Source organism: Lepidochelys olivacea, assembly GCF_965140295.1.
Source record: "Lepidochelys olivacea isolate rLepOli2 genome assembly, chromosome: 25".
NCBI classification, from domain to species: Eukaryota; Metazoa; Chordata; order Testudines; family Cheloniidae; genus Lepidochelys; species Lepidochelys olivacea.
In genome coordinates this window covers 13,121,723-13,148,543 of record NC_140435.1, presented here as the reverse complement: position 1 = coordinate 13,148,543, position 26,821 = coordinate 13,121,723, and the positions used below count along the sequence as shown (strand labels likewise).

The 26,821-nt window shown below is 48.8% G+C and overlaps 1 protein-coding gene across 3 annotated transcripts in view; it reads left to right on the top strand.

Annotated features, from left to right (window-relative positions):
* Positions 1-26,821, top strand: part of CELF5 (CUGBP Elav-like family member 5) — a 59,351-nt gene continuing 32,530 nt past the window's right edge. For all 3 annotated transcript variants that reach the window (XM_084614267.1, XM_084614268.1, XM_084614266.1), the window contains exons 1-2: positions 1-289; positions 11,284-11,366. In XM_084614267.1, coding sequence (XP_084470393.1) covers positions 31-289; positions 11,284-11,366 — 342 coding nt within the window. In that variant the 5' untranslated portion in view covers positions 1-30. The remainder of the gene's footprint in view (positions 290-11,283; positions 11,367-26,821) is intronic.

Sequence of the window (26,821 nt, the reverse complement as noted above, 5' to 3'; positions counted from 1 at the left end):
TCCGTCGGCATCCTGCGCCGGGCGCGGGGAATGGCCAGACTCACCGAGGGCGAGGCGAGGAGGCAGCAGCAGCTCCTGCAGCCCAGAGCCTCCCCCATGAGCAGCAGCAGCAGCAGCTCGGACCCCCCCGCGCAGCCGGACAGCATGAAGGACCTGGATGCCATCAAGCTGTTCGTGGGGCAGATCCCCCGCAACCTGGAGGAGAAGGACCTCAAGCCCCTCTTCGAGCAGTTCGGCAAGATCTACGAGCTCACCGTGCTCAAGGACCGCTACACCGGCATGCACAAGGGTGAGCCCCCCCCCCGCAGCATCCTCCTGCCTCATGTCTCCCTTCTCTTTTCTACCCTCCCTCCTTCCAGCCTCCCCCAGCTTCTCCTGCCTACCCGCCTCTCGCCTGTCTCCCTCTGCCCCCCCCCAACTCCTAGAGCCCCCTCTTCCCCCCTGCGTCCCCAGCCCCTTTCCACTCCCCATCTCCTCTCCTTTCTGGGGCACTGGCAGATTTCAGCCGGTTCCTTTCATTCATTTAGGCTTTTGACAGGAGCCGCCCGGGAACTTTTAATCCTCCCTAACAGAATTACATTTGTAATGTTCACAAAGGGGCCCTGGTGGCTTCGACCCTCCTCTTGCTGCCAGGCTAAGACTATCAGACTCTCCCTCTCTGCTCTAGGCAAGGTTGGAGCCACAAAGAAATGGGGTCTGGAGAAATCTGTGACATCTCGTTAATACTTCTTCAAATGCCTTCTGGGCCCGATGCCTTTCCTTGTTTATCTTGCTCCTTTCCCCAGGTCCTATTCTGGCCAAAGATCTCCTCTGAAAGAAGAGGAATATCCCCCTCCCCCTTTATACTCAAGTTAATTTAGGGTGAACCATTGGATGATTTCATAGATGAACCTCATTCCAATCCCCCCCTCAATATTATTGATCCAAGATGCTGCAGTAACATTTCTGTGAGCTGTAGTTTTTTGGTCCACTACTGTAGAATATAGTAGTATAACAAGAGGAAGGAGGAGGGTGTGTGAAAGACCCCTCATAATCTTAAAACTTATAGAAAATAGCAGCCACATTATAGCTTTGAAATCATGTTATCTAGCTAGGCAATATTTATATAGTGCTAAAAATGACTCTCTTTATACATAGACGGTTATAGACATTTACTGTACAGCACCATGCGTATAATGGGAATTCTGTCTGAGTACATTCAATAGATACCAGTAAAACTGTTTATTGTCAAACTTATGTCTGCAATTATAGCCTTCTGATTGCTCATGTGTGGGGCTTTCCTAGACAATGATATTTCAGTGTACATGAATGATATACACAGTCATCTTCTTACAATAGGGTAAATGGAGAAGTTGGATTCTCACCCCACTTCCCCTTTCCGGATTTGTGGGAATTTGATTTAGGGAGTTGGAAATGAAGGAATGATAGTGCTGGGGACAGCCAAGTGGTGGTTGTGTGGGAGGTACCCAGGGCTCCCCTTGTCCCCCTGCTCTGCCCATCCACCTCAGCCCCAGCCCGCCAAACCCTTATTCTAGTCCCAGCCTCCCCTGACTGAGGGTAGCAAGGAAAAGCTGTGTCACATAAATAATCCAACACCCCTTGGTTCCAACCTGCAGCATCCTCTGCTCTCCTAGCCCCCCATCCTCTTTATAGCTGTGCCAGTCCCTTCAGTCCTGATATGCAGCACCCTCTGTGTTTTGCTACCAGGCCTGGTGACAAGCAATCATGACAAATGGCATGGGTGGGATGTTTTATGTGGACAGATGTACAGGACAGACTAGGCTGAGATCACAAAAACTCATTGCAGTTAAGGCCTGGAGCAGATGTGGAAACAGGTCTCCAAAGGGGAAGATCAGCAGTCCCTAGACTATGGGACTGAACCTCCTACCAGGCTATAATGCTGCAGTTTTAAAATCTGCACCACAAAGATTATAAACTGCAAATCTATTCTTCATAGCAGTATCTAGAGTGGATGAAAGGCCATCCTGAGCTTCTGATTATCCTAGAAGCTTTAGGATGCCAACAAGTTTTGGAAAGCATGTTTAGGCTGTAATTATTATTATTTTTTAAATCTGATGTTTTAAAAGCTTGTTGTTTTAAAGTATCAGGTCTGTGGCTTGAATTCATGTCCACCCTAAGCCTGGCCCTGGGTAGATGTTTCCAAGTTTAGAATACTTGGATCACCACAACTAAAGGGATGGTAGAGAAATCAAAGAGCCTGTTTGTTGAAAGACCTGACACAGGTTTGTGGTGTAATCATATGGGGGTTTTCATTGGAGGGAAGGGGAGCCCAGATCGGTTCTGATGCAGCTGGTTTAGAGTTTATGGTGTAGCTCTGAAAAGCAAAACACCCTATAGCTGCAAGTGCCAACATTCCTTCAGGGACATCTGATTTTTGCAAGCCCTACAGAGGAAAGGGTGACAAAAGGAAGTGTTATTAACAGAAGACAAGTATCTGTCCAAACAAAGGGCCAAATTCAGCTCCAGTGTAAAGGGGGAATCATCTCCCATTGAAGCCAATAGGAGCTGCGATGGCTGACTTTAGCCCAGGGAGTGTTTCTGTCTTCAATCAGGATTTCAGAATAAACCTGTCATATGTCTGTGTGCGCGCGCGCGAGTGCCTCTGAACAAACCTGTTACCATCTGACAGCAACCTGCCTTTAAAACACAGCGAGGAGGTGGATGGGGTGGGGGCACGACTCAAACGCACATTTCATTACAATCGACATGTTAAATATAGTCTGTGTTTGTAGGCTGAGGTCAGGCTAAAGGCAGAAGGCAGATTCCAGGGATCTGCCACTCAGATATGGAAATTAGAGGGGGGCAGCACTGGTATTAGCCAAAGCCTTGTGACATTAACTTGCTGCTAAACACAGGATTTGAGTAGCCAAAAAAAAAAAAAAAATCCCCCTGGCTTTGACATTTTTGAGAGGATGCAGGCGTTGCCGGGATGTTGTTTAGCTCTCGATTCTTCTTTCCAGGGAAAGACATTTGAAAGTTCAGGTTATCATTGTGGTTGTTTCCAGAGCTTCTAGTTCTTCCTCCTTCCCTGTTTTATACAAATAGAAAGTTTTGGTTGATTTCCTTGTATCAGGTTTCACTGTCACTCATTTTTCTGTTATTATTGATACATTTGCTTATAAGGTCGCCATAAGCGTGGGATGTGAGTGGACTTCACATGGCTTAAGTTGGGTCATTCATCTCCCCAAATAATAACAGGGCTATCCCTCAAATTGCTGAACCTCCACCCCCATCAACTTCAGTGGGAATTGAGGACAGTCAGAATCTCATAGGATTGGGCCCAGCAGGAACTGCAGCTGCAAAGAAAGGTAGGGGCAGGAGGCTAGGTGCCCAAGATTTCATAGCTCACAATCAGTGGAAGGCCTGGGCCATCACCCATCCTTATAGCAGCAGGGTACCTTACCTTTCTTGTGGGCTCATATTCAGCACTCTCCTCACCTTCCTTTACTGTTGAGAACTGACAAATTCACTGGTCTAGGAGGGTCTTTCATTCCTGTATAAGAATTAGTGCCTTAAAGTCAATGCAATTATGAAATGGTTATATATTCATGTTAGTGGCTAAATATTAATGCCTCAGCAACCTATTCGGTAGTTGATATTGCTCCAGTTCCCCCTTATATTATTCATGATGCAGTTTTTCTATTTATGTTAATGATGGCAGATATATTTGCATATTAATGGCAATATTTGTCATCAAGCTGCTATTTCCATGGGAAGAGCAGGGAAGTGTTTTCACATACGCTGGGGGAGGTGAACGAGGAGGGGGAGTCCGATGAAAATCGTTGGCCTTAAATTCCAGAACTGGGCTCACGAAGGTTTCTGTGAGAGCATCTGCTGCGTGCTTTCCTGGGTGGATTTCATGAAAGAGTCTATGGGAGGGGAAGGAGAGAGGCTGTGAAGCATGAGATACTGAACCGGACCCCAGGGAGGAAATGGCAGAGGAACAGTCTAAACCTGGGAGTGTGAACAGGCAGACGGTGCCATGGTTTGGCCATGGGCAGAGGAGGCAGCAACACCCTGCCTACCAGCCCCTCCCACCGCTGTGTTCTCAGCCCATGTTCCGTGTGTTGGTAGGAGCGGGCTGCTCTAATAAACCTGACCCCTTATGCCAGGTTTACATGCTTAAGAGCTTTAAAGAAATCAGTGGGATTGATTATGCAGCAATGGAGGTATGAATACTCTCTTTCCTTGAGCAAACCAAAGATCTGGAGATCTGACTCTCACACATGCCATTAGCCTTTATTAATACAGGCATTAGGCTATCGGTGACAGCAGTAGCAGTTAGGATGTAGCCGGGGATCGTCATTCCAGTAGCCAGTGCGGGAGGAGCCAGCCATCCTTTGCTGTGATCCAGACAGAGCTCGCAAGCTAGACAAGGTTAGATCGAGTTGGGATGCAGCCGTCCCTGGAAGACCTCAGCACTACAGGAAGTGTTGATGGTGTCACACAGTCTGGGCCACTGTTCCCCTCTATCAGTACTGAGCCTCTGTCTACAGTTGAGATTCTGACCACTTGTCATCATTAAAGATCCCATGCCACGCTTTATAAACGCCAGGCAGGTAACCTCTCTGGGCTGGCCGCATTCCAATGTCCTGCCTGCGTAGCCCCCAGCCCGCTGTTTCAGGCCTATGCCCCATTCCTCACCTGCTGCCCCAAACTTCTGTGTACTGCTGCAGGCTGTCCAACAGTTGCTGCGTTTCACTGGCTGGTGACATTTTCTCCCCTTCTCTTGCTGTGAGGTTTAACTAACGAACATTTGTAACGTGCTCTGAGGATCTTAGCCAGTGGGTGCTGTAGGGCAGCCGGGTCCAGTACCCTTATTCATAAGCACTCCTACAGTAGCATCTAGTGGACTCCTTAACATTTCAGCATTAGCACCACCCAGCGATGTACCATCTCTGTTCATCTCAGTGGGCGCTGATAGCCTGGACTGGGATTTCCTGTTGGATGCTCTGAGAGCGTTTGGCTACCGGGGGCGGGAACGGGGAGCATTGCTGTATTCTTTTCCTAGGGCCATCATAACAACTAGCAGCAAGACCAGAATAGTTCCTGCATCCTAGGGGCAGGGTTTCTTGGTCTCGCCACTCCTCACTTGCTTGGGGTATTTGAGCCGCTGGTGGTTGCTGTTATGGCTGGTGGGTGGTGCTAAGGGCAAATACAGAGCGTGCCGTGTTCCACACGTGAAGTGCTGTTCTATTTATTACACCCACAAGCTAGCCCTGAACCAAAGAGTGGAAGGAGTTTGGGCAAGCTGTCTGGTTTGAAGGTTAATTTAGGAAAATCAGAGACTTACCTATACAATCTCCAGGTCAAATTCGGAGGTGGGTCTAAGGCAGTGTAATGTCTCTTTTTCCCACTGCAGCCTGGTCTACATGAGGCCACTTACTGGCGGATCCTCCAGTGTTTCAGCTAGTGGTAGCAGAATGGGAGAAAAGCGTAGAAACCATGTACAGCAACGGCTTCCGTGGCCAACAGCATTTTTAGCACCACATCCTGTGGCCCATGGCTGAGCACGGTTAGCTGACACACTGTTAAAACCGCCTTCAGCCGCGTGAGCCCTACCCTTGATTGGGGTGGCGGGGGAGGGGGAGTGGTGGTATTGGCCTTAGCAATGGTAGGAAATGTTATCTGAGAAAACCTAACACCAGTTGGCTTAGACTTAGACTCACCCCCACGGATACCGCTTTACACATCACCTCCGACTCTGGCTTTTTAGTGGGTCCAGGGACGGGGGGTGGTTCCCTCCTCAAATCCAAGGTGGTCATCTCAGACTGAAGTTTTAGGAGCCAGAGACTCCTGCCTTCCACAAGGAAACTGGGATCCCTGACTTGGGCAGAGGAACTTCCCTGTTCCAGATGTCTGTTTTCCTAAGGCTTTGTTGCGTTCCCAAAGCTCTCCTGAACTCTGAGACCAAACAGAGGGATACAACGCAGCTGGAGTTTTACTGGGGATGGCATTGAAGGTGTAGCTCAAGAATCGGTTTGCAATAGGCAATGTCTCTCTAGGGACAAGGGGCGATTCTCATTCCCCTAATATTTACATAATTGAGCAGCAAGGAATATAACATCCTGGCAAGATCCCCTTCGGTGTTCCTGACCAGGACTTAGGTGCAACCGAAGTAGAGTTAGCTCCTGAACCTCAGAAGTCAATCCTGCCTCCACATGTTGGGGCAAAATGATCAGGGACTCCTAGGGGCCCTGGGTGTGGAAGGTATGGTAAGGATAGCCTTTTGAAAAGGATGCTGCTGAGCTAGTGCCCCCCAAAAGGCAAGGGTGCCCCCCCCACTTTGGAGCACAAGAGCATGTAAATGGTTACAACAGGCAGCCCCAAATCTGTTCCAGCTGTGAGTAGGGAGCAACAATAAGTGGGCAGCCCTGGCGGGATGTGACCATCTGTGTAGGAAAATTCACTATTTAGTATTATAATACACATGTATAAAGTACCTCTCACCTAGGTATCTGGGCTTAATCCTGCTCCCACTGAAGCCCTTGGCAAAACTCCCAGTGACCTCAGTACCTTCAGTCCTCTGCTTGCAGTGCCTCACTTGCCATTTCCTACAAATCAAATTACCAAGGGGCTGATTGGATTGCAAACATGTTTAGAAAATGTTTTCATTGCTGCTTTTTAAAATCTCCTTTATCCTAAGTTTAAAATAGTCACCAGGCCTGAGCCGGCAAAGTTGGGGCTGCAGATCCTGAAGTAGGTTCTGAACTTAGCCAGAGTCTGGGGGCTGGTTCTGTCTAGAGATGAGAGGGAGAAAGGGTTGGTGCAGCACCTTTAGTTTAAAAAGTGCATGGGTGTGGGGGGAGTGGTCGGGAGGGGAGGGGAAGGAAAGGAAGCAAATTAAGTCATCGCTGCAGAGAAACATTGTCCAACAATGTGATTTGCACATCCAACACACAGTTATAACAGAAACCCCTTATCTGTGTCTGATCCGCTCACACATACTTATTCAGATAAGAGAGAGCTTATTTTTGGAGAGAGATTGATCTATATGTTGCAGTTCAAATAAATACAAAAAGGTGACCAAATCTGCCTATATAAATTCCAGTGAACTCCTGTGATTTGTGGGTGGTGGAGGGAGAGATGAACAGCTGGTATTTTACCTTACAAACAGAGGTAGAGGGGGAAAGGCTTTTTAATACTGGTTCAGAGAACTGAGTACTTTAAGAGGCAAGCAACAAAATCTAATGTCTATTTGGAATTAGAGGAGGCGGGGGAAGAAGACTGCATGACAATAGTCTATCCAACACCTCCATACTGCTGTGACAGGTTGGTTAAAATTTTAGCAGGGTAGCTAATTAACCATTGGAACAATTTACCCAGAGTCATGGTGGCGGGCAATTTTTCAATCAAGATGGGATGTTTTTCTGAAGGATCTGCTGTAGGAACCATTTTGGGGAAGGTCTCAAGGAGGTCAGACTAGATGATCTTATTGTTCCCTTCTGGCCCTGGAATCTAAGACTCTATGAAAATGTTCCAGATCAATAGACATTTTAAGTATAACAAGAGGCTAGTTTCAGTGCTAATTTGAACAAAGTGTTTTGCTTAGAAAGTCCAGTTAGCTTTGAAGGCAGCACTGTCCAGGAGAGAGGGCACTAGACATGGATGCAGGAGACCTGGGTTCTATACCACATCCATTGATAAGCTTGGCCAAATCACTTCTCTGCTTGGTGCCTCAGTTTCCCACTCTGTAAATAATGATACCAGCTTTCCTTTATGAAAGTACTTTGATATCTATGGATCTAGCTAATAGGGCTATTGTGTGATAGAAGAGGAGGTCAATGCTATTTGCCCCGCAACATGAGTATAAGGGGGCATATATGTTCATAATCAGATTGGGTGTTGGCCAGCATGCAGCTGCAGATGCACCAGTGTGTCCGTGAAATCGTTGGATGAGGATTGCTCAGGGAGTTGGCAACAGACTGTTGAGTCTTTTGCCACTTGGTTGGCAGTTCAAATCCAGCCCCAGCCGGCAGATGCTGGAAATTGCTACGCACCATATGATTGCTGTTCGGGGGTTTATGTGAAATGAATTTGATCTCAGTCCAGTTCTCATTGAACAAATACTCATGTTGCAAAAACCACCACAGAAGTTGGGCCATGGTGATTGTACTTCCTTTTCTCCAAGGCACCTCTAGCTTGGGGTTGGGGCATGGTGATTGGCTAGTTTGTGGAAGACTCATGTGGTCCCTGCCCATACTGTACCCATTCTGTAGAGAAAGAGGGCTTCAGTCTCCAGACACCTATCACTAGTGCTAATTCCATACACAGATCCCTGAAACGTTTAAGATAGAATAAATAGCCGGCTGTAAGGCACATGTGCAATGCGGGAGACGTAAGAACCCGAATCTGAAGTCAATGGGAGTTGTGGGTGCTCACCACCTCTCAGGATTAGGATTAGGGTTAGGATGTGCAACTGGGCTTTGCAAATCCCGTATTTTAGCTGCATCCAGTGCTGCAGTTGTGCCCCTAGAAATAAGTTTCTGGCTTTGCGCGTGGAATTCTGTGTGTTATCACTGCTAAACTGGGCACCGAGGCCCAAATCCTTGACTTATAGCCGTTAGTTCCCTATTGACTTCACTGGGATCAGGACTTAGGCCTTTAAAATGCACTTGGAAAATCTAGTTTTACAGCTGCTGGCACTTTCCATAATTCTCGCTCTGCCTCTGTCTCCAGAGCTTCCTAGTAGTCCAATGTGGGTAGGGGCACTGAACTGGGAGTCAGGAGATGTAGGTTCAGTTCCCAATCCTCCCACCAATCTGCTGGGTGACCTTGGGCAAGTCACTTGCCCTCTGGTTTCCCTCCCACCCTTTGTCTTGTCTTGCTCGATTGTAAACACTTCGGGGAAGTCGCTATATGTGTGTAGAGCACCTGCTCAATGGGAGCCCAAACTCAGCTGGGGCCACAGGTTGCTACAGCAATACAAATAATTATAATACCGTCAGACACAAGCGGACGCAGGGTCTCTTTGAACACGCAGGTTGAACAGGCCTTCACCCATAAACTTGGGGGGAGGGTTTCAAAAGCATCTAAATGACTTTAGCAATCTAAGTCCATGTGATTTAAGTGCTTAGGAGCCTACATATGTAGGATTTAGGCTCCCAAGTGTCTATGTTACTTTTAAAAATGGAACTTAATGCCTAGTCACTCAGACACTTTTGATTATTTCACCTTTGGTCCACATTACAGCTGTCAGGGGAACGGGTGGATTCAAAAACCTTGGGATACTTGTCAGCCTGTGTTTTCACTAAGGATCCCACCAGATACTGCATTTGGCATAGGAAGCGAGAGAGAGAGAGTGTGTGTGTGTGTGTTTTTCCTAGTCCTATGTCCCTTAGTTAAATTAGTTGGTAATCTTGAGACCAAGCCTGGCACAATGCAGCCTCAATTCGAAGGCTGGGCAAGGAGTCTTAATTACCTGTCAGATATGTTTAATATTCATATGCTGTTTTTCTAGCAAGTGCTACGGAGCCAGGTATAATTTGTTTAGCAGAGGCAATTTATTGGATGCAGAATGCAAGGAGGGCAGCTTACTCTTGTTGCCATATGTGGGATAAAGACACTCAAGAGTGGGGATTGTCCTGCAGAGTTTGCTTCCGCCTGGTAGAAAAATCATCTGAGTCAATGTGGGACTCTGGGGTGGCTGCCAGAAGACACAGTCCTGCAGCTCTTACTCACCTGAGTTTGAATCATTTCCGACTAGGCTGGGCAAAGCATGGGAGAATAGATCGATGCTGGGGTGTATAGAAGCTTGTTGAGATTGGATTGCAAGATCAGGCCTCTTATCTAGGCCAAAGCCATGTGAGTGGAGATCTGTGATATTGACTGGCGCTGCAGGTTAACCCTGAAGACATTTTGTAGCAATCTTAGTTAGGGCTCTCACACAGGAATGAATTCTGCCTTCGTTTAGGACAAAAATTAAATGCCAGTGGGACTGGGATGGGTGGGGGGATATGCATTCCTGTATTGGAGTCTATTCTTCAGTCCGTTGCCCAGCTTTGTCTGAAATGACTCAAGTGACAGGGCTTCCAGCTCTTCCCTGGGGAGATTATTCCACAGTCTAATAAATCTCTCTGATAGGAAACGTTTCTTGATAACCAGCCAAATTTTTCCTTTGCTCAGCTTCATCCCGTTTTTCTGAGCATTGCCACCTCAGAGCACCCTAAAACAATTCCTCTCTCTCCTGGGGCGTGACACCTTTTTACTAAGTGTAGGTGGCTAGCCTCTCTCCCCCTTTCGTCATGATTTTAGCCAAAGATGCTGGGTCAAATCTGGAGTAAGGACTTTAGGCTCGGATCCTTATTTGGCCCTTTTAATCTTTCTTCATAAATCAATCCCTGCAAGAATTGTAGTGCTTGCTTTTCTCTGAATTTCCATCAGTGTGTAGAGTACACAGATGTGTATATGGTACCGAAAGCCAGGACTGCTCTTGCTACGTCGACTCATTGCTGCCATATATTCCCTTCCTGCTCCAGGACAAGGTACTTCTGCACAGACAGCCTAAAATCGCATTCCACTCCCATACACCATGGCATGCTGGTCTCTAAACTGCTGCCTGCTCTGACCCCTTAGGTATTTTTTGGAATTGCTGATCCAAGCCTCACCCTCCCATTGAATATCTGTGTTTCAGGTTATTTCTTCCACTGGCTGTGTCAGCTTGTGTTTCTCCTGCCTGCGATGTTAATCCATCTGATCCAAAGCCCATAGAGCCTTTCTCTTGACTCCAATGGGCTTTGGATGAAGGCCCAGATTTTTAAAGGTATTTAGGCATGCCAAACAGATTTAGGAGCCTGTCTCATTTTCAAAAGGGATTTAGCCAAATCCCTTTTAAAAATGAGACTTGAGTTCCTAAATCAGTTAGGAATTACAACACTGAGTTAAATAGCTTTAAAAATCTGGCCCAGGCCACTCTGCCCCTTTATATTATTTATCTAGTTTCGTTCCTGGTGTTTTGTGACACCTCTCAATTTAGTAATATCTGCACCTTTAATTAACAAGTCTTCACTCTTCTTGCAGGTAATTAATAAAGAAGTTAAATAAAAACTTGGGCCTACCAGGGCTGCCTGCACCATGCTTGACACCTCCTCTCTGAACTCAGTGCAGGAAAGTTAGATCAGGGTGCTGGGTGGGGGGATGGTAAGGCACATAGTCCATGAACCCATGGAACATGTTGTTATTGTGGATATTTGGGGTGAGGGATTTTATGTTGTTACATGTAGGCAATTGTGTCTAATTTGGCATTTGCTGTCTCCACCGCAGGTTGTGCATTTCTCACATACTGTGCCAGAGATTCTGCCATCAAAGCCCAGACTGCGCTACACGAACAGAAGACTTTGCCAGGGGTAAGTCCCGGTGGTTGCTGAATTATGATCTGTGGGTTTCTTGGCTTGAGCTGGGCTGCGAACTGGAGGGAGCATTGGCTTTGATTCCTTTTTCTCTCTCTCAAAGAGGAGCTTGATCTGGTGGTTACAACAGGGAGCTGGGAGGCAAACCTTCTGGGTTGGATTCCTGACCCTACTAGAGACTTATTGTATGACCTCAAGCAAGTCGCTTCGCTACTCTGTGCCTCGGTTTCCCCATCTGTAAAACAGGGTCTAATGCTGCTTACCCACATCACCAGGAAATGGTCATGTTACAGGGTGGAAGATGTGACACAGGAAGTTAGTACTTTCTTTATATGGGCAGCCTGTGAGGAGGAGTCAGGTGGGGAAGGAGATAAGATACGGCATGTGATGCTGGACCCTTTTCCTAAATCCCCAAGGCTCATTTGCACATCAGCTACAGCTCCTCGTACGTTTCCTCTGCCAGAGCGACTGGCCTGGTTGTTCAGGGTCACGGTGTAGAGCCTGACATGACATTGAGTTCAATTACCGATGCTGACTAGACAGTGGAGGAAACATGTCCCTGCTTATACACAGACCCATCCCACCGTTCAGAAGAGAAATCCACTGAACGGGTGAGACTGGGAATTCTGGACTCCTATAGGTAGCCGTCCATACCCTGTGCCTTTTCTGCTGTCTATGGTCAGTATGAAACCTCTATGGAGAGACTGGAGAGATTTTTCAACATGGATACACTCTGAGGTGTGGGGGGATCAGCCCTCAGCTCACCCATATTCATGCACAGATTGCCACTCTCTGTTGCAAGGTGATGCTATTGGGGTTTTTTAAAAATTTTGCCATCCCCATTTTCTGATGGTAGAAGAACCTGGCTAGGCGGGGCTTGTTTTCTTCCTGCTCTGGGGTTTGAACAAGTGCGCTGAAAAGATTCCTTTGTAGGTGAGTAGGCGGAGGACTCGGGTACTTATAGACAGAAGCTCATCGGAGACCCTGAGTGCTTAAGGCAGCAGGATAATTAATGTAAACCAGGGATCTCTGGAGAGGGGTTAGGAATTCTTAACCATAACATTTCCCCTTTAACTCCTGCAGGACCAAAAAGCTCCCCTCACCTCTCCCAGCCCCTAGAGCCATCCATAGTTTTTACTGTTCGCTTTCTGCATGGATCTGTGTTTGCAATAGGCAGGAAAGCTCACATGGCTTAATTACAGCTTAATGGAGTCTTTTTTGGAAGCTGTCATTGCTGTTATTGGCTGTGGGTGTTCCAGGTTATTTTAGGGCACAGATGAGAGCCGAAGAGAAATACATTCTTAAATATTATTTGACTTAATTTTCTTCGGGGGATAAGTTAGCATTTCAGGATAAGGCATAATAACCTTCCACAAGCATTAGACCAGCATGGGATCTAGAGAGTGAGGGAGCATTATACCAGTATAGAAATTATACAGGTCATGGTTTAGTGCGGTAACTCAACATGCAATGGACAAGAACTTCATCAGTACAGTAGCTGCAGCACCATACAGTATAATCAAGGCTCAATGTCTGGGCTTAGCTCTGGCAGCAAGACCTCTGGATTCTGCTTCAGCTTTCTTTACACTCAAAATGGAGATTCCTAGTGAATTAAAGCTAAAAAGAACAGGATGAGCTGTAGCCCCTGTGTTGTTTAGTGTGAAAGTAAGTGCAACTTATTTGATACTATCCCCGTGCTTTGACAGAACTGCGGATTTTATTTGGAATTGACAAGGCAAAACTGCTTTGACAGAGAAGCTGAAGGTTGTTGGCATCTGGATGTGAGGATATTTCAATCTTTTGGTACTCGGGAGGCATAGGGAGCTGCTAGGGATTGTGGGAAATGCACACTTGCTGGCTGTCCCTAAACTGATCAATATCAAAATGGTTAACAATTACAATGTCATCATTGGGCTTCAGGGTTAACGCTGGGATGAACTGGCATCAGTGCAGGGTTCCTCTAACCTTAGCCAAAATCCAGAGTCAAAGGGCTTCAGCTTCAGAATGAAAAGGGAGAGGTAGCTGAGGACAGAATATGGAACCTTTCACCTCCTGGTCCATGGTTCTAATATAGTCCATGTTGTGGTTGAATTTTTTTGTTGTCTGGTGGCTGTTTAGTAGCCTGCCTAAAATGCATTTAGTTGGTTTCCATCCACCTCCCTGAGGACAGCTGTCCACGTCTCACCACAGCTGGCACAAATTGGCCCCCTGATTGGCTCTCTCAACACAGAGAACAATGATAGATCTTGACCGTTAGGAATCACGAGTAATAATCTGTGGATTTCTCAGCCTGAGCTAGGGTTATAAGGTTGGAATCAAAGAGGAATGGCCTTGATTTGTTTTCTTGTAGCTCTCTGGAATGCGGTGTGGCTAGAGTGGTGAACTGGGAACCAGGACTCCTGAGTTCTATTCCAAGCTCTGTTGCTGGTTGGCTCTGTGCCCTTGGTCAAGCTACTTAACCCCCTCTGGGCTTTATTCTGACTTACACTAAAGCCCCTTTGCACAGCTCTGGCAGTGTAAGGCATTCCTGGTGTAAATGGGAATCCAGCCCATGGTATCTCATCTTATCCATAAGTAAAATCTATCTATTGGGGGTTTATTCTGCTGGCCATCACTGTAGTATCTGAGCAGCTTCCATTTTAAAATCAATAGCAAAGTCCACAGAGGACTTCCTGGAGTCTCTGGCAGTCCTTTCCTTTTGGGGTGGCAACTCTGCTCGCAGTAAGGTTTTTGATTTTTTCTGTGTGACTAGCTGGGGACAGAAGGCGGGGGAAGCCAGTGTTCTGAGTGTCATTCGTATGGTGGCAAGTTGAAGAGGAAGGCTTTGCAGCATTCTTTAAAGATGGTCAGCCTGTGGGTTCACGTGGTCTCCTCTGGGGGTTTATTCCATAGCTGGATCCCCCTCGACTGAATGCTCTCGCGAGCATTGATCTGAGCTCTGTGGTCTGCATTGTCCCAGAGGGGTGCAGCTGTCGCAGTGGTTCATGATCAACATGCAGTCTTTAATGTAGCCGAGGCTTGATCAATGAATGGCTTTGAAAATTAAACCCAAAGCCTTAAACTGGATTCAGGAGCTGACTGGGAGCCAGTGGAGGGCCTGGAGCATGGGTCTGACGTCCTCAGGCCAGCACTAAGCCATGGAGAAGGCCGGCAGCCACATTCTGTATCAGCTGGAGCCTGGGCATCATCTGCACATTCCATTTCAGATCCAGTGATTCACAGTAATCCAGCCTGGAGGTGACCAGTGCGTGGATCCCTGTGGCCAGATCCTGGTCTGGGAAGAAGGGGTGGAGATCCCTAGCGAGCTGGAGGGGAAAGAAGGCATTTTTAGCTACTGGTGCTGCCTGGTCATCCAAGCTTAGTGAGGAGTCAAATGGGACCTCGAGATTTTCACCCCACTTTGATGAATGGGGGCGATGTGCGTTCCTTGGAAAATGGAGACAACAGGCTGTCTCCAGTACAGATGCTGCAGCGGCACAGTTACAGGGCTGCAGCTATGCCGCTGTAGCACTGTAGTGTAGACACTTGCTATAGCAACGGACGGGGTTTTTCCAGTGCTGTAGTTAGTCCACCCCTCCAAGAGGCGGGGAGAGTTCTCCTGTCAACCTAGCAGTGTCTACGCCAGGGCTTAGGTCAGCTTAACTCTCTCAGCGGGGTGAATTTTTCACACTCCTGAGCAACGTAGCTAGGTCAGCCTAAGTTTTAGGTGTAAACCAGTTCAACATCTCGGCCAGTTCTTTTGCTTTTCTGAATGGCATCACTTCGGTTTTGGCTGGATTCTGCTTGAGCCAGCTGTTCTCCATCCAACAGCTAATTTCTAGTCGACATTCTGACACATTAGTTGTGGTGTTTGCATCAGCTCAGAATGAGATCAAGAGTAGAATCTCATCGGCATATTGTTGGTAGCTGAGTGCATGCATCTCACTAGCTCTCCCAGTGGTGATATTGAAGAGAAGAGGGGATAGTATGGATCCCAGTGGGACGCCACAGAATAGGGGCTTTTGACTATCTGTTGCCTCTCTCTGAGCACCATTGGAGAGGAAGGATTGGAGCCACTGTAGTGCGGGGGGTGATAATACTTGCCTGGCTTGCAAGGAAAAGTGCTTTGAGATCCTTAGAAGAAAAGTGTTATACAAGGGCAAAATATTCTGTTATTTCCAACATAAAAATGTTTTCTTCATCCCCATAGTTGAACCCTTTCACATGTACCATTTCAGAGAGATGCTGTATTAGATGCTCCCGGGAAATACAATGCACTGTGACAGCCTAAATTTCACCCTGGTATAACACCCTGCTGGTCAACTTTATTGCACCAGGAATGATTTTAGCTCATTCTACATGGAAAAAGTTCAAAACTGTCCCCTGGCATGGCCATGATCCAAACTGGCAATATCTCAAAGACCCTTATGCTTTGAGAATCCCAACCAAGATGGCTTTCCAGAGCCTTCTGTAGTATTTAGAAGCCAGTCTCATCTCTCACTGCTGTACAGTTTTTTCAATTCTGTGCCATAGAGTCACATCTAGTCACCCTTGGTACCAGGGTTCTCAATTTTCCTCTTAGGCTCTTGAAATCTCAAATCAACCAGAGATGATTTCAAACTCCTTTAGCTAGGTGAGACTAGATCACCTTAAACAAATACAGGAGTACTTGTGGCACCTTAGAGACTAACCAATGTATTAGAGCATAAGCTTTCATGGGCTACAGCCCACTTCATCGGATGCATAGAATGGAACCTATTGTAAGATATATATATATATATACACACATACAGATATATGGGAACTTCCACCTTATCTGTATGTGTGTGTATATATATATTACTATATGTTCCATTCTATACATCCGATGAAGTGAGCTGTAGCTCACGAAAGCTTATGCTCTAATAAATTGGTTAGTCTCTAAGGTGCCACAAGTCCTCCTGTTCTTTTTGCGGATACAGACTAACATGGCTGCTACTCTGAAATCTGTCATTAAACAAATACGTGCTTAGTTCTTCCTAAACAAGTGGAACACGATTCAACCAGTCAAGATCCTGGTGGCATGGCACTGAATATAGAGAGAGGTCCATCTTCCAGCTAGTGGAAGGTTTTGGAGGATCTGGGTTTATTTTTAAGGCATCACAGGGCTTGACTATGTGGAATTCAAAGCAACACTTGGTACTCAGGGAACAGCATTGGGCAGGCTAGCTCAGATAGGAAGAGTAAGTTCAAATAATACCAGGATGGGCTAAGTGGGCCCTCTTTGATTGTGTTTGGGATCTAGAGTGAGTGGAGCATCACAAATACCGAAGACATCTAAACAGCTCATCCTGGCCCCAACGCCCCACAGGCACTTCAGCTTCTGACCTATAATGTTCCATGTTCCTTGGCTTAGTAGCCAAGGCGGATGTCCCATAAGGCATCCATCTATGCCAGGCACAGAGCTGTAGGGCACTCCAAAACTCTGCCCGTTATTCCAGATGTGGAGTTGGCCTCTGGATTCCACAGCTGCTCTGCAAACCTCCCACTTAGAATTCCCCAGCCCTCGTTCCTGCATACTGACTGGGGAACCTCTGAGCCAAGATGGAATCTTTTCCATAAGGCAAGTCCCATGAGCCCTGGGGACTCTGCCCCAACCCCGGTGGGAGCGGATCATCCTGAGAAGAAATTGATATAGCTAAACTCCTTTCCCAAGATCATGCTGTTGAGGGTTACATGTTGCTCAGAAATGTATCTCTAGGAGGTCTGGATGGAGGCAGGATCTTTGGTTCTAAACAGCAGAGCACCAGGTCCTTGGCCTTCTACTTAATCTATTGTACTTACAGGGTGCCAATCAGTATGTAGGTGCAGTGTCCATTGCCCTCTCTTTGCTCCCCAGTGCACTTATCCTTGGCTGGTTGAAGAGATATTATATCTCAATAACCCATGCCTTTGATTCGTGATTGTGCCTTCACTTACAGACTTCTGAAAGGAACCGAAGAGGTTATTAATGACATGCAGTGATCACACGCGCCAAAGTTAAAGCTTCTCGCTAAGTGAAATTTGAGGGAAAAGCAGCCAGCTTTTCAATATTTCGGAGAAACGCTTTGTGTCACTTTTCATTTGCAGCCAGACAGTTGCAAATTGCATAAAATTGCTCCTGAAGAAGAAGGGGGGAAGGGGGAAAAAAAGCGTGATTCTTCTGGCAAGGTACAGTTACAGTTTTATATCTATGCAGAACAAAGAAGGGCTTGCTGAAAGGTAGGCAAATAAGTGGCAGAAATTGGTATTGATCCAAGCTGGGAATAGGGGCAGGTTGAAGATCAGCAGTGGGGGTATTGAGATGGTGCTAGATTGGGGAGCAACGCATGGACGTGGTGAGAGCCTGGGAACGCAGGGACACGAGAACGGAAAATTACAGGGAAGCAGCCACACTAGAGCAGAGAGACGCTGGGAATGCACCAGGGGTTGAGATGCAGCAGAACTGGCTCCTGTGGATGGTGCACAAGGATTAATGCAGAGATGCAGCAGCACTAGACCGTAAGGACACAGCATCTGGTTTGCCTCTCACTCCTGATCTTGCGCTGATGCGAAGCAGAGCTGAATCAGGCCCACCCAGGAGGAAGGCAATGCACCGGGGTTAACAGAGATACGGTGGGACTGGCTGGCTTGAAGGGAGCTAATCATGGGGTCACCAGACTTTCACCTCTAATGCTGGGGGTGAATCTGGCCTCGGCCAAGATCTCCAGAGCTGCCTCTCCATGCATGACCTACCAAGCCCGCTGTGTTCATCCAGGATGCTGCAACTGACAGTGCCTGCTGGGGAGACTTCCAGGAGCGAGGTTTAGGGCCTGAAGATTGAATGGAGATGAAGGCTGGACTCCAATCTTCCATTCCGGAGGCGGTCACAGCAGGTCATAGTTTGGGCCCAGCATCGGTGCAGGGTGAGGGAAGCTTGCATGGCCACCGCCTGTGCTGTCCCCTCTTTGTGGGGTTTTTAGGCAGAAATCCTCAGCCTGCCGTACATTTCACCAGCCCCGAGTCCACCAGAGTGGGGGCTAATCACAGATATGCAAGCACTAGAATATAGCAATGCAGGGAACACACCAGGGCTGGCCCAGTGAAACAGTGCCACAGCATGAAGACATAGGCCAGATTCAGCCCTGGCTACGAAGGGATTGCAATTCAGAGTCACTTCAGTGGGAATTCCATCAGCTTATTCCACTGGTGCATCTGGCCCAAGGGAGTGCAGGGGAATAGAGGGGCTTAATTGAAGGATGCAGCAGAAGCCTGCATAGAACGGGCATTGGGAGAATGGGCTGCCGGGACACACATTGGGAATTGGAGAGCTCATAAGACTGAAGGTCGACACCAGCTTCCACATGCTGCCTAAAAGGGCATGGCTGCGCTCTCTTCCTGCGCGCCAGTGTGTGCCCTCCCCAAGCGGAAATGCACAAGTACGTATGCCGTGCCTATGGCCGAGAGTAGGCACATTGCTCAGCTGGAGGTATCGTTCTCTGAGCAGGCTCACACCCACGCATGTGAACGAAGACACCCACCCCCACACGTACACACACTTCTTCCCAAACACGCCCACACTCCCAAATGCGATGGCACGTATGCTCTCCCCAAATACACGGACATGAGTACATGCATTCTCCAGGCATGCACAGATGTGGGCCCTCCCCAGCCTCACGTATACACACGTATGTGCGGGGACACACCAGCCTTCACACGTGCTCAGCCCACTGCAAATTTCCCCACTCAAACCCTGGCCCCTCATCATTGCTCTGCTGAGGATTTCCAGCCAGGCCTGGTTTTTCCATGTGTGCGTTGTTGTTGTAGGAGGGTTTTCTATCTCTCTCTATTTGCATCATTCGGAAAGAGGAGCTGCAGCAGCCTGGCTGTCAGGAAGTGAGCGGCACCGTTAGTGGTTGCCATGGGAACTGGGAGTTAATTAAGGCCTGTACGCAGAGGCCTGGGTGGAGAGGTCCCCATCACAGCCTAGTTCTGAAGCACAGAACCACCGGCCTCCTGTTTCTTGACAACAAAAGAACATTAAATTAGCAGGGACCCATCTCTCCCAAATCACTGTAATTAAGCTGCAGTGGGGGAGGGGTGACTGCGTAACAGGTGCTGCCGTGTCCCGCAGCCATTCGGGTTTGAACTCTTTGGAGAACAGCAGATACCTACAAACAGGAGCCAAGTTTTGCTTCACAGGTCTGAATGATGTTGTTCTGGAGGGGGATGCTATGGGTCCCACTCCTCTCCCAGCCTTAGTAAAAATCCTCTAACCATTCCTGCCTGATCTCAGCCTCTTGGCCTGAGACTAAAGCTTCTGGGGAATTTCTCAGGCCCTTGGGCCCATCTCTGAGGTCTCAGGACCTTCAGCATCACTCCAGGGGCTGCGGGTGGAATGTCTAAGGGCATCTCGACACTTGGCAGTGATGCTGAATAGGCTAGAGGAGCAGTGGAGAGCTGGGTCCTGTCCAGTCAGTTCCTAGCCCTGCTGTCATCCAGGCTCCTTCCAGGAAGGAGGGAATCAATGTATCTGATTGGCTAATTCTTTTGCAAGGGTCAGAGAGAAAATGGGGCAGGTGGTGGATGATGGAGTTAGCCAAGAGGGAAGTATCAGGGTTCTCCCATTACGCATCATTGGCAGGACTGCCCCTAACACATCTGGAGGAATGCCCCGCCCCCTCTTGGGTACCAGTAAGACCAGAAGGGGTGATGACCCTTCTTATGCAAATGGAAAGCATCCAAGAGGGGAGGACTAGGAGTGGGTGAGAGGAGGAAAGGGTGCTGTTGGTAAGAGTACAGAGGAAAACTTCATACAGGAGGCTGCTTTGATGTTCATATTCCTCACTAGGGAAGATCCCTTGCCGGATGTCCCCCAACAGGCTCAGACAACTTTATTCGTTACCAGTAGGATTGGGTGAGTTTAATACATTTGAGCAGCACAGGTACTGTGGTTTCTCATCGCCACACCCAATCCATCCTTGTGCAGCAACATGGAACATCTTGGGTTTCAGACGAAGTTGGCACGAGAACTCTTTCTTGTTCTGTTTCTGCTAAATGGGGGCAGTATCCTGGATTTGAGCGGAGGTGACCTAGTGATACCCCGAAAAATAGGAGATGGGGGAATGGCCGGGCTGCTGCCCCCCAGAGCCTCAGTTGGGGTGAAGGGGTAGTTTGGTTCCCCTTACTAAGCTGTCAAGACCAGAAGGGCATGGAGTAGAAGACCACCTGAAAATACTTGGGGTGAGTTACCCGACTGGGGTGTGTCTCCCCAGGCCTAGGGGAGCCTGGGATCCTGGTCAGGGGGGATGGACAAACTTTCTTGGTGCACCTGTGCCAGTGGCAGGTGAAGGCTTGAGCTGGAGTTGCCTGCCGCTGCCCATCTAGCTGTAGGTGCCTTAGTCTACTTGGCATTGTGGGCAGCTCCCAGGCATGAGGTGGGAGCTTTTAGAAGCCTGGTGATAAGGATCTTCCAGATCCTGGAGTAGTGTGAAGTTGGGCTCACTAGACGATGGGGCTCCGGTGCACCAGCTCAAGTGAGGCTGAGCACTAAGTGTATATGATACACAGAGCAGCAGTGAGTCTCAGGTCCCTCGCATGCCTGCTCCCTTACAATGCACAGGGTAGGGCAGAGGTGGAGATCGCACCATTCTCATTGTGTTACCAACACGCTTAGCTATGCGCCCAAGCCCCCCCCTTCCGCCTCGTTTCTGTTGTGTGTTGGGAGTAACGGGGTGACTGCACCACAGTGTTTTGTGAATGCAGTTCGCCTGCTCTTCCTCCGGTCCTGCCAGACGTGTTTCATTTTGCTCTGAGCAGCGATCTAGACCTGTGGGTTAGAGCATGGCCTGTCAAATAGGAGAGGGGGCAACAAGTGGCCAGGAGCCCAGCACAGAGGCTGGGACCATTAGATCATCTAGTCTGGCCTCCTGTGTATCACAGGCCATGAAATTTCACCCAAATACCCCTATATTAAGCCCAGGGACTTAAACCAGAGCATTTCCTCAGAAGACCTTTCCACAGGCAGAGAGCAGGAGAGACAGAGGTGCCACTCAAGTAAGATTGGGTGGGGGTGGTCTAAGGGATGTCATGGCAATGGGTGCTGTAGATATGCATGTAGAATAATAATAAAATCCCAACCACAAAAGCAAAACAAAAACCCTGAAGGACAGGGTCTTGGGAACTCCGCTGAAGCTAGATACAGACGCTCCCCGGGTTACGCAAGACCCGACTTATGCAAATTCGCACTTATGGAAAAAGTTCCATAATCCAGAAACAGGATTTTCGAGTTGCGGAAATTTTTGTGTAACGTATGGGTATACATTTCCGACTTAAGCAAAATTCGAGTTATACAAGGCTTTCCGGAACAGAACGATTATGTAAGTTGGGGGGCGACTGTAAATTGAGACTAGAAATAAGGTGCACGTTTGTAACAGAAAGGATAATTGACCATTGGTACACCTCACCTAGGGATGGAGTAGCTTCTCCATTAACTGAAGTCTTTGAATCAAGATGGGATGTCTTTGTAAAAGAGAGGCTATAGCTCAAGCAGAAGTTCTGGGCTTGATGCTGAGATCAGTGGATGACGTTCTCTGGCTTGTGCTATGCAGGAGGTCAGGTTAGAGGGTCACAGTGGATCCTTTTGGCCTTCAAATCAATGAATCTGCTCTAGAAAAGCTTTCAGTGTGTTTAGTTACATCAGTGCAGGCTTGGACGAGAGGTTATGGGCCAGCTTCCACTCTTATTTAGCCCAGCGTAAATCCAGACTGACTCCTGCTGAAGTCAGTGGCGTTACTTCAACACCCATGTCAACTGGATCTGGTCCTGGATTTTTCTTTCCGTGAGTTAGATTTCTTTTGGGAAATGTGATTTAGATTTCTTTTGCAGCATGTGGAAAGGACTCCAGGAGAGTTGGCGCACTCCTCTTACCAGCTTTCAGACCCTCACCTCCAACAAGACCAATCGTAAAGGGCAAGGAATGACCAGAATGATTGGGGAGCTCATTTGATGTCCGTGGTCTCAGCTGTGCTGCCCTCAGGCATGCTAAAGGAGAGGGTCAAGTGAGGGCAGAATGGCCAGTGCCTCATCCCATCAAACAGCCCACTTCAAGATGTGTCTGCCCAAGAGCCTGCTGTGCGAAGAGGCTCGTAATTGCTGCGATGGGATGGACTCCCCTGTTGGTTATCTGATGATAATGCACAGTAATGGTGCTGTCACTTCCACAGGGATATCAAGGAGAGCCAAAGACTTTCCCAGTCATAGTGATAAGGAGCTCGCCTTGCTGGCGGAGTAGCAGGAACAGGAGTGAAGACGGGGGTGACTGATTGCGTTAAGGAAAAAGTAAGAAGCTGCAGAGCACCAGAGGAGGCGAAGCGACTGATCTTGTATGTCATTGTCCTTCACTCTGCCTGGATGTCTGCACGCTGCTGTCTGTCATCACTCAGTGCTCGTCTTCCCGAGGCATGGGGACAGCTTCCCTCTCCACCTGCCTGTCACTCGCAGCCGGCTGGGCCAGGAAAAGGAAGACACTGGTCCTGCTCTGCTTGAAACGATGGCCTTCAGAAGGGGCTCGTGTGAAATGAGTTGGGGATTCTCAGTCCGGTTCTCAAAGCACAGTCTATTCCACAAAGGTTGGGTCTAGCAGTTACAGCAGGAGACATGGAGTCAGGACCCCTGGGTTCTTTTCCTGGCTCTGCTACAGACTTCCTGTGTGACTGAGAAGGAGAGTTGGGAGAGTAAATTCTTTAACATTCTTAAAGTGCTTTGAGATACTCAGCTGGATGGTGCCAGAGCAGCGTTCGGTTAGTACCATCTTAATGGCCAACCTTACTGATGCTCTCAACGGAAACCACCAAGGACTAAAAAGATCAATGAAGACTAAACTTCCCTTTCTCCCCTTTCATCCGCCAGGTCAGGACTGAGCCCCGTTGATAGAGTAGCATGTGGGGACATGCAGAAAGATACATACTCTGCCACTGTTCACCCTTCATGTTCCAGGGCATTGATCCATCATCACCTGCCCAGGTATAGGAGCTGAACGTGCCAGTCAGGTTCCGGACCCTGGTGCTTTGAATGGATGTTTAGTGGCTGTGATCCAGGAGGCAGGGAGTTCTAAACTGGCCAGCAGTGAACCAATGAGTCAATGCTGAAGACTCATGCCCTGATCCTGGCAAGTGCCTGAGTGCCCCTGTTTCTAGTGAGGGCCCTACGGAGCCAGCACACACTGTGTTTGTTTCATGGTCTCTGCCTCTGACCCACTTAACGCCACTAGGTTACCCTGTGTTGCACCTGAGGGGCTATTTTACATCACTTACACTTAATTAATAGAGAGCGAGTCCAGCTCCTCCCTTGGGACTCTCGCCCTCTTTGCAGCACATGGTTTGCTAGCATTGCAGCCTAACATCCCGGGAAGCAGGAGGGGATGGTCTCTCCCTCTCCTGGAGGAGATGGCTGCGGGATGGGGGCTGGGCTGTTGGGTCACTGGGGTGGCCGCTCACTCTGTGCATCAGTGTGGCCATGTGGGGGCTGCTCATCCCCAGGAATGTTCTGGGGAAAATGGTTCATTTTGTGGAGCAAATTGTAATCAGCTGGAATCAAAGCCCAGAGGCTTTACTCACTCCTTGCTCACTAGAAAACCTCCCATTGATTTGTGCTCCTTAGTCCCATTGACTTCAACAGGAGTTTTGCCTGGTTTGGCTCAGGATTTGGCCCTTGGACGGGCAGCAGGTAGGGGGACTCCAGGGGTGAAATCCTGGCCCCATTGAAATCTATGGGAAAACTCCCACTGCCTTCATGTGGCAGAATTTCATCCCAGGCATCCTCACTCCCAGCAATTGCATCAGAAAACAGGAGCAGGAATGTCACAGTAAAGGAGCTGGAGTAGCCACCAAATCCCTCTCCCAACTGGGCTTCATGTTCCAAGCCCCACAGGAGCATGGAGCGGGGTGCAATTTATATTGTAATTTATACAGAATCGCATCGTAAAGGCCTCTTACTGTCTCCCTCGCTGGGAAAGGAATTGGCTGCTCTGGGCTGTCCTTCTGCTCCTCCCACAAGGCAGCTCCTGACCACTTGGGGATCGGCATGAATTCTGAAGGACGAGCTTTCTAACGTCCGAATGCAGATAGCCTGCTAATGCACCTGCGGTCAGTGCACCCCTCAATCCTAGCCAGGCCAGCTGGGCGCTGCCCGGTGGGAGCCCAGGGGAGAGAAATGCTTAGGCACTCTGTGTGTGTGTGTGTGTGTGTGTGAGAGAGAGAGACACACACACACACGCACAGATAGATTGGTATGTGTGCATGTGACAGAGAAGGAGGTAGTGCTGGAGAGAGAGACAGTGTGAGAAAGAAGGTGGGGGAAAGAAAGCAAGAGATGCATGCACAGATTGGTGTGTGTATGTGAGAGGTAGGGTGAGGGGACAGACACACACACAGAGCGTGTGTGTAAGAGAGAGAGGAGGGTAAGGGAGAGATACACACTCAGTGGGTGTGTCGGGGGGGTGGTGTGACAGAGAGAGGGAGGGATTGCTTAACCAGGTGATGTTCCCTTGCTGGTGTGTCTGGCCACACCACCACCATGTCGCTGGGACCGCTTTGCAAGGCCATTGGTCCCCTGCCCGGTGGGTCACAGAGCTGACAACGCTGCCTATCATTAGCGGCAGGTAGGAAGCGCTGCAAGGCACCGGCGGTGAGGGGCGGGGGAGCGTGGCCCTTGCTGGCCCAGCAGCGTGTGCTAAATGTTAATGTGATATTCTTCAGAAATGAATAAATAGGTTAATTTTTAATGCTCATCTAAATAATTTAATGAGGAAAATCAAGCTCAGTCTGCAAAGTAGGCTCAGCCTCTTAAATCACTAGCAAAAACCCTCTGAGCCACATGGGTGTGGGTGTGTGTAGTGCATGCATGTGTCTGGTTGGGGGGGTCCGGTACATGCATGCATATGTCCGTGCATGTGGGAGATAAGAACGGCCATCCAGGGCCAGACCAGTGGTCAGATGCTTCAGAGGATTCACACGTCCGTGTGTGGTAGACGCATGCATGCCTGTGTAAGGGCATGTGTGTGCATAATACACACGTCTGCAGGGGTGCCTGGCTCTGTATGTTTGTGTGTGTGCGCACGCATGTGTCTGGACTGCATGTGGTCATGGTGGGTCTCTGTGTTCATTTGGGCACCGTGAACATAGATGTACATAGATGTGCCCGTTGGTCTGTACGTGTGTGGATGTATATGACACATCATGTCTAATGCAGTGTGACAGGGCAGCTAACGCCAGGCATGAGGAGCACGAGATTTTGGTTGTATCTCCAGCTCTGCCACTGACTCACTGGGTGACCCTGGACAAGTCACTTCCCCTCCTCATGCCTCTCTCGGTCCCTCTGGAAAATGGGAGGAGCAAATGCTCACCTGTCAGCGTAAGGTGCTGGGACCTGAGACCCTGTATGAAGAGTAAGTCACTTATTCTAGATTGCTCATTGTTCTGGTCACCCCTCCTAGTGGAGTGTCTCTGGGCTATGCAGCTTGATCACACACCTGGGCCAAGATAAAGCTGCTATAGAATTTCCTGGCATTTGTGTGTTTAGGTCTCTGCTTGTGCGGCCTTTTTTGGTTTGTTTGCCATTATAGCCGTGGTGGTGCTGGAATTAAGGTCATGTCGCCTCCTTAGATCTGTGCTGCCATTGCCCGAAAATGTGATAAGCATGATGCCTCCTCCATGGCTGGGCCAGTGGTGGAGACCTCTCGCTGCAAACGTTAAGCAGAGGAGTCTGAATTTCTTCTCCAAACATAAATGCCTTTCGCTGCTTTGAGAGGTTTCTGTATCTCGCCTTCTTCGTCTCTACCCACGTCTCCCTGAGCAGGTGAGAACAAGCCAAGCCGCCCCTTCACGGCTCTGCCATGGAGCCAGGCTTGGCTGACAACAGATCAACTGGAGGGAGTGGAAGCGGTAAATGGGGCTTGTTAGAACTCACTAGGGATTGTGAGCTACATGGGGACGCTCAGCCTGGCCAGAACCTCGTCATCTCGTGGTCAGGCTGGTTCTGGTTGCAGCCCCGAGCCACTGTGAGTGAGTCTGAGGAGTGCTTGGGTCAGCTTCCCAGGGATGAGCGAGAGCAGAGGAGAGACCTCAGTGTGGCTTAGAGGGCAGGATGAGAGCGAGCTGGGGTCTGCAGCGCGGCTCAGGGAGCCCCCCAGGCCATCTTGGTCACAATCCCAGAGCCAGATGCTGCTCCTAGTTATCCTGGTGCAACTCCATTGAAACCGGCTCTGGATGCACCCCAGGGCTTACTCGCAGGCCTTAGTACATCTCACCCCGTTCCCCTATTACAGGTGTCTTTAGTGAGCGATGGGCTCAGAGGGCTTTGTTTGCCACAGCTCTGCAGTTCCCACCAGGCGCTGGTTCTGGAGAGGGGCCTGGCCAAGCTCTGCCCCACTGGGGCTCCCATACGGAGCAGCTGGGGCCTCGGAGGCATTGCAATAA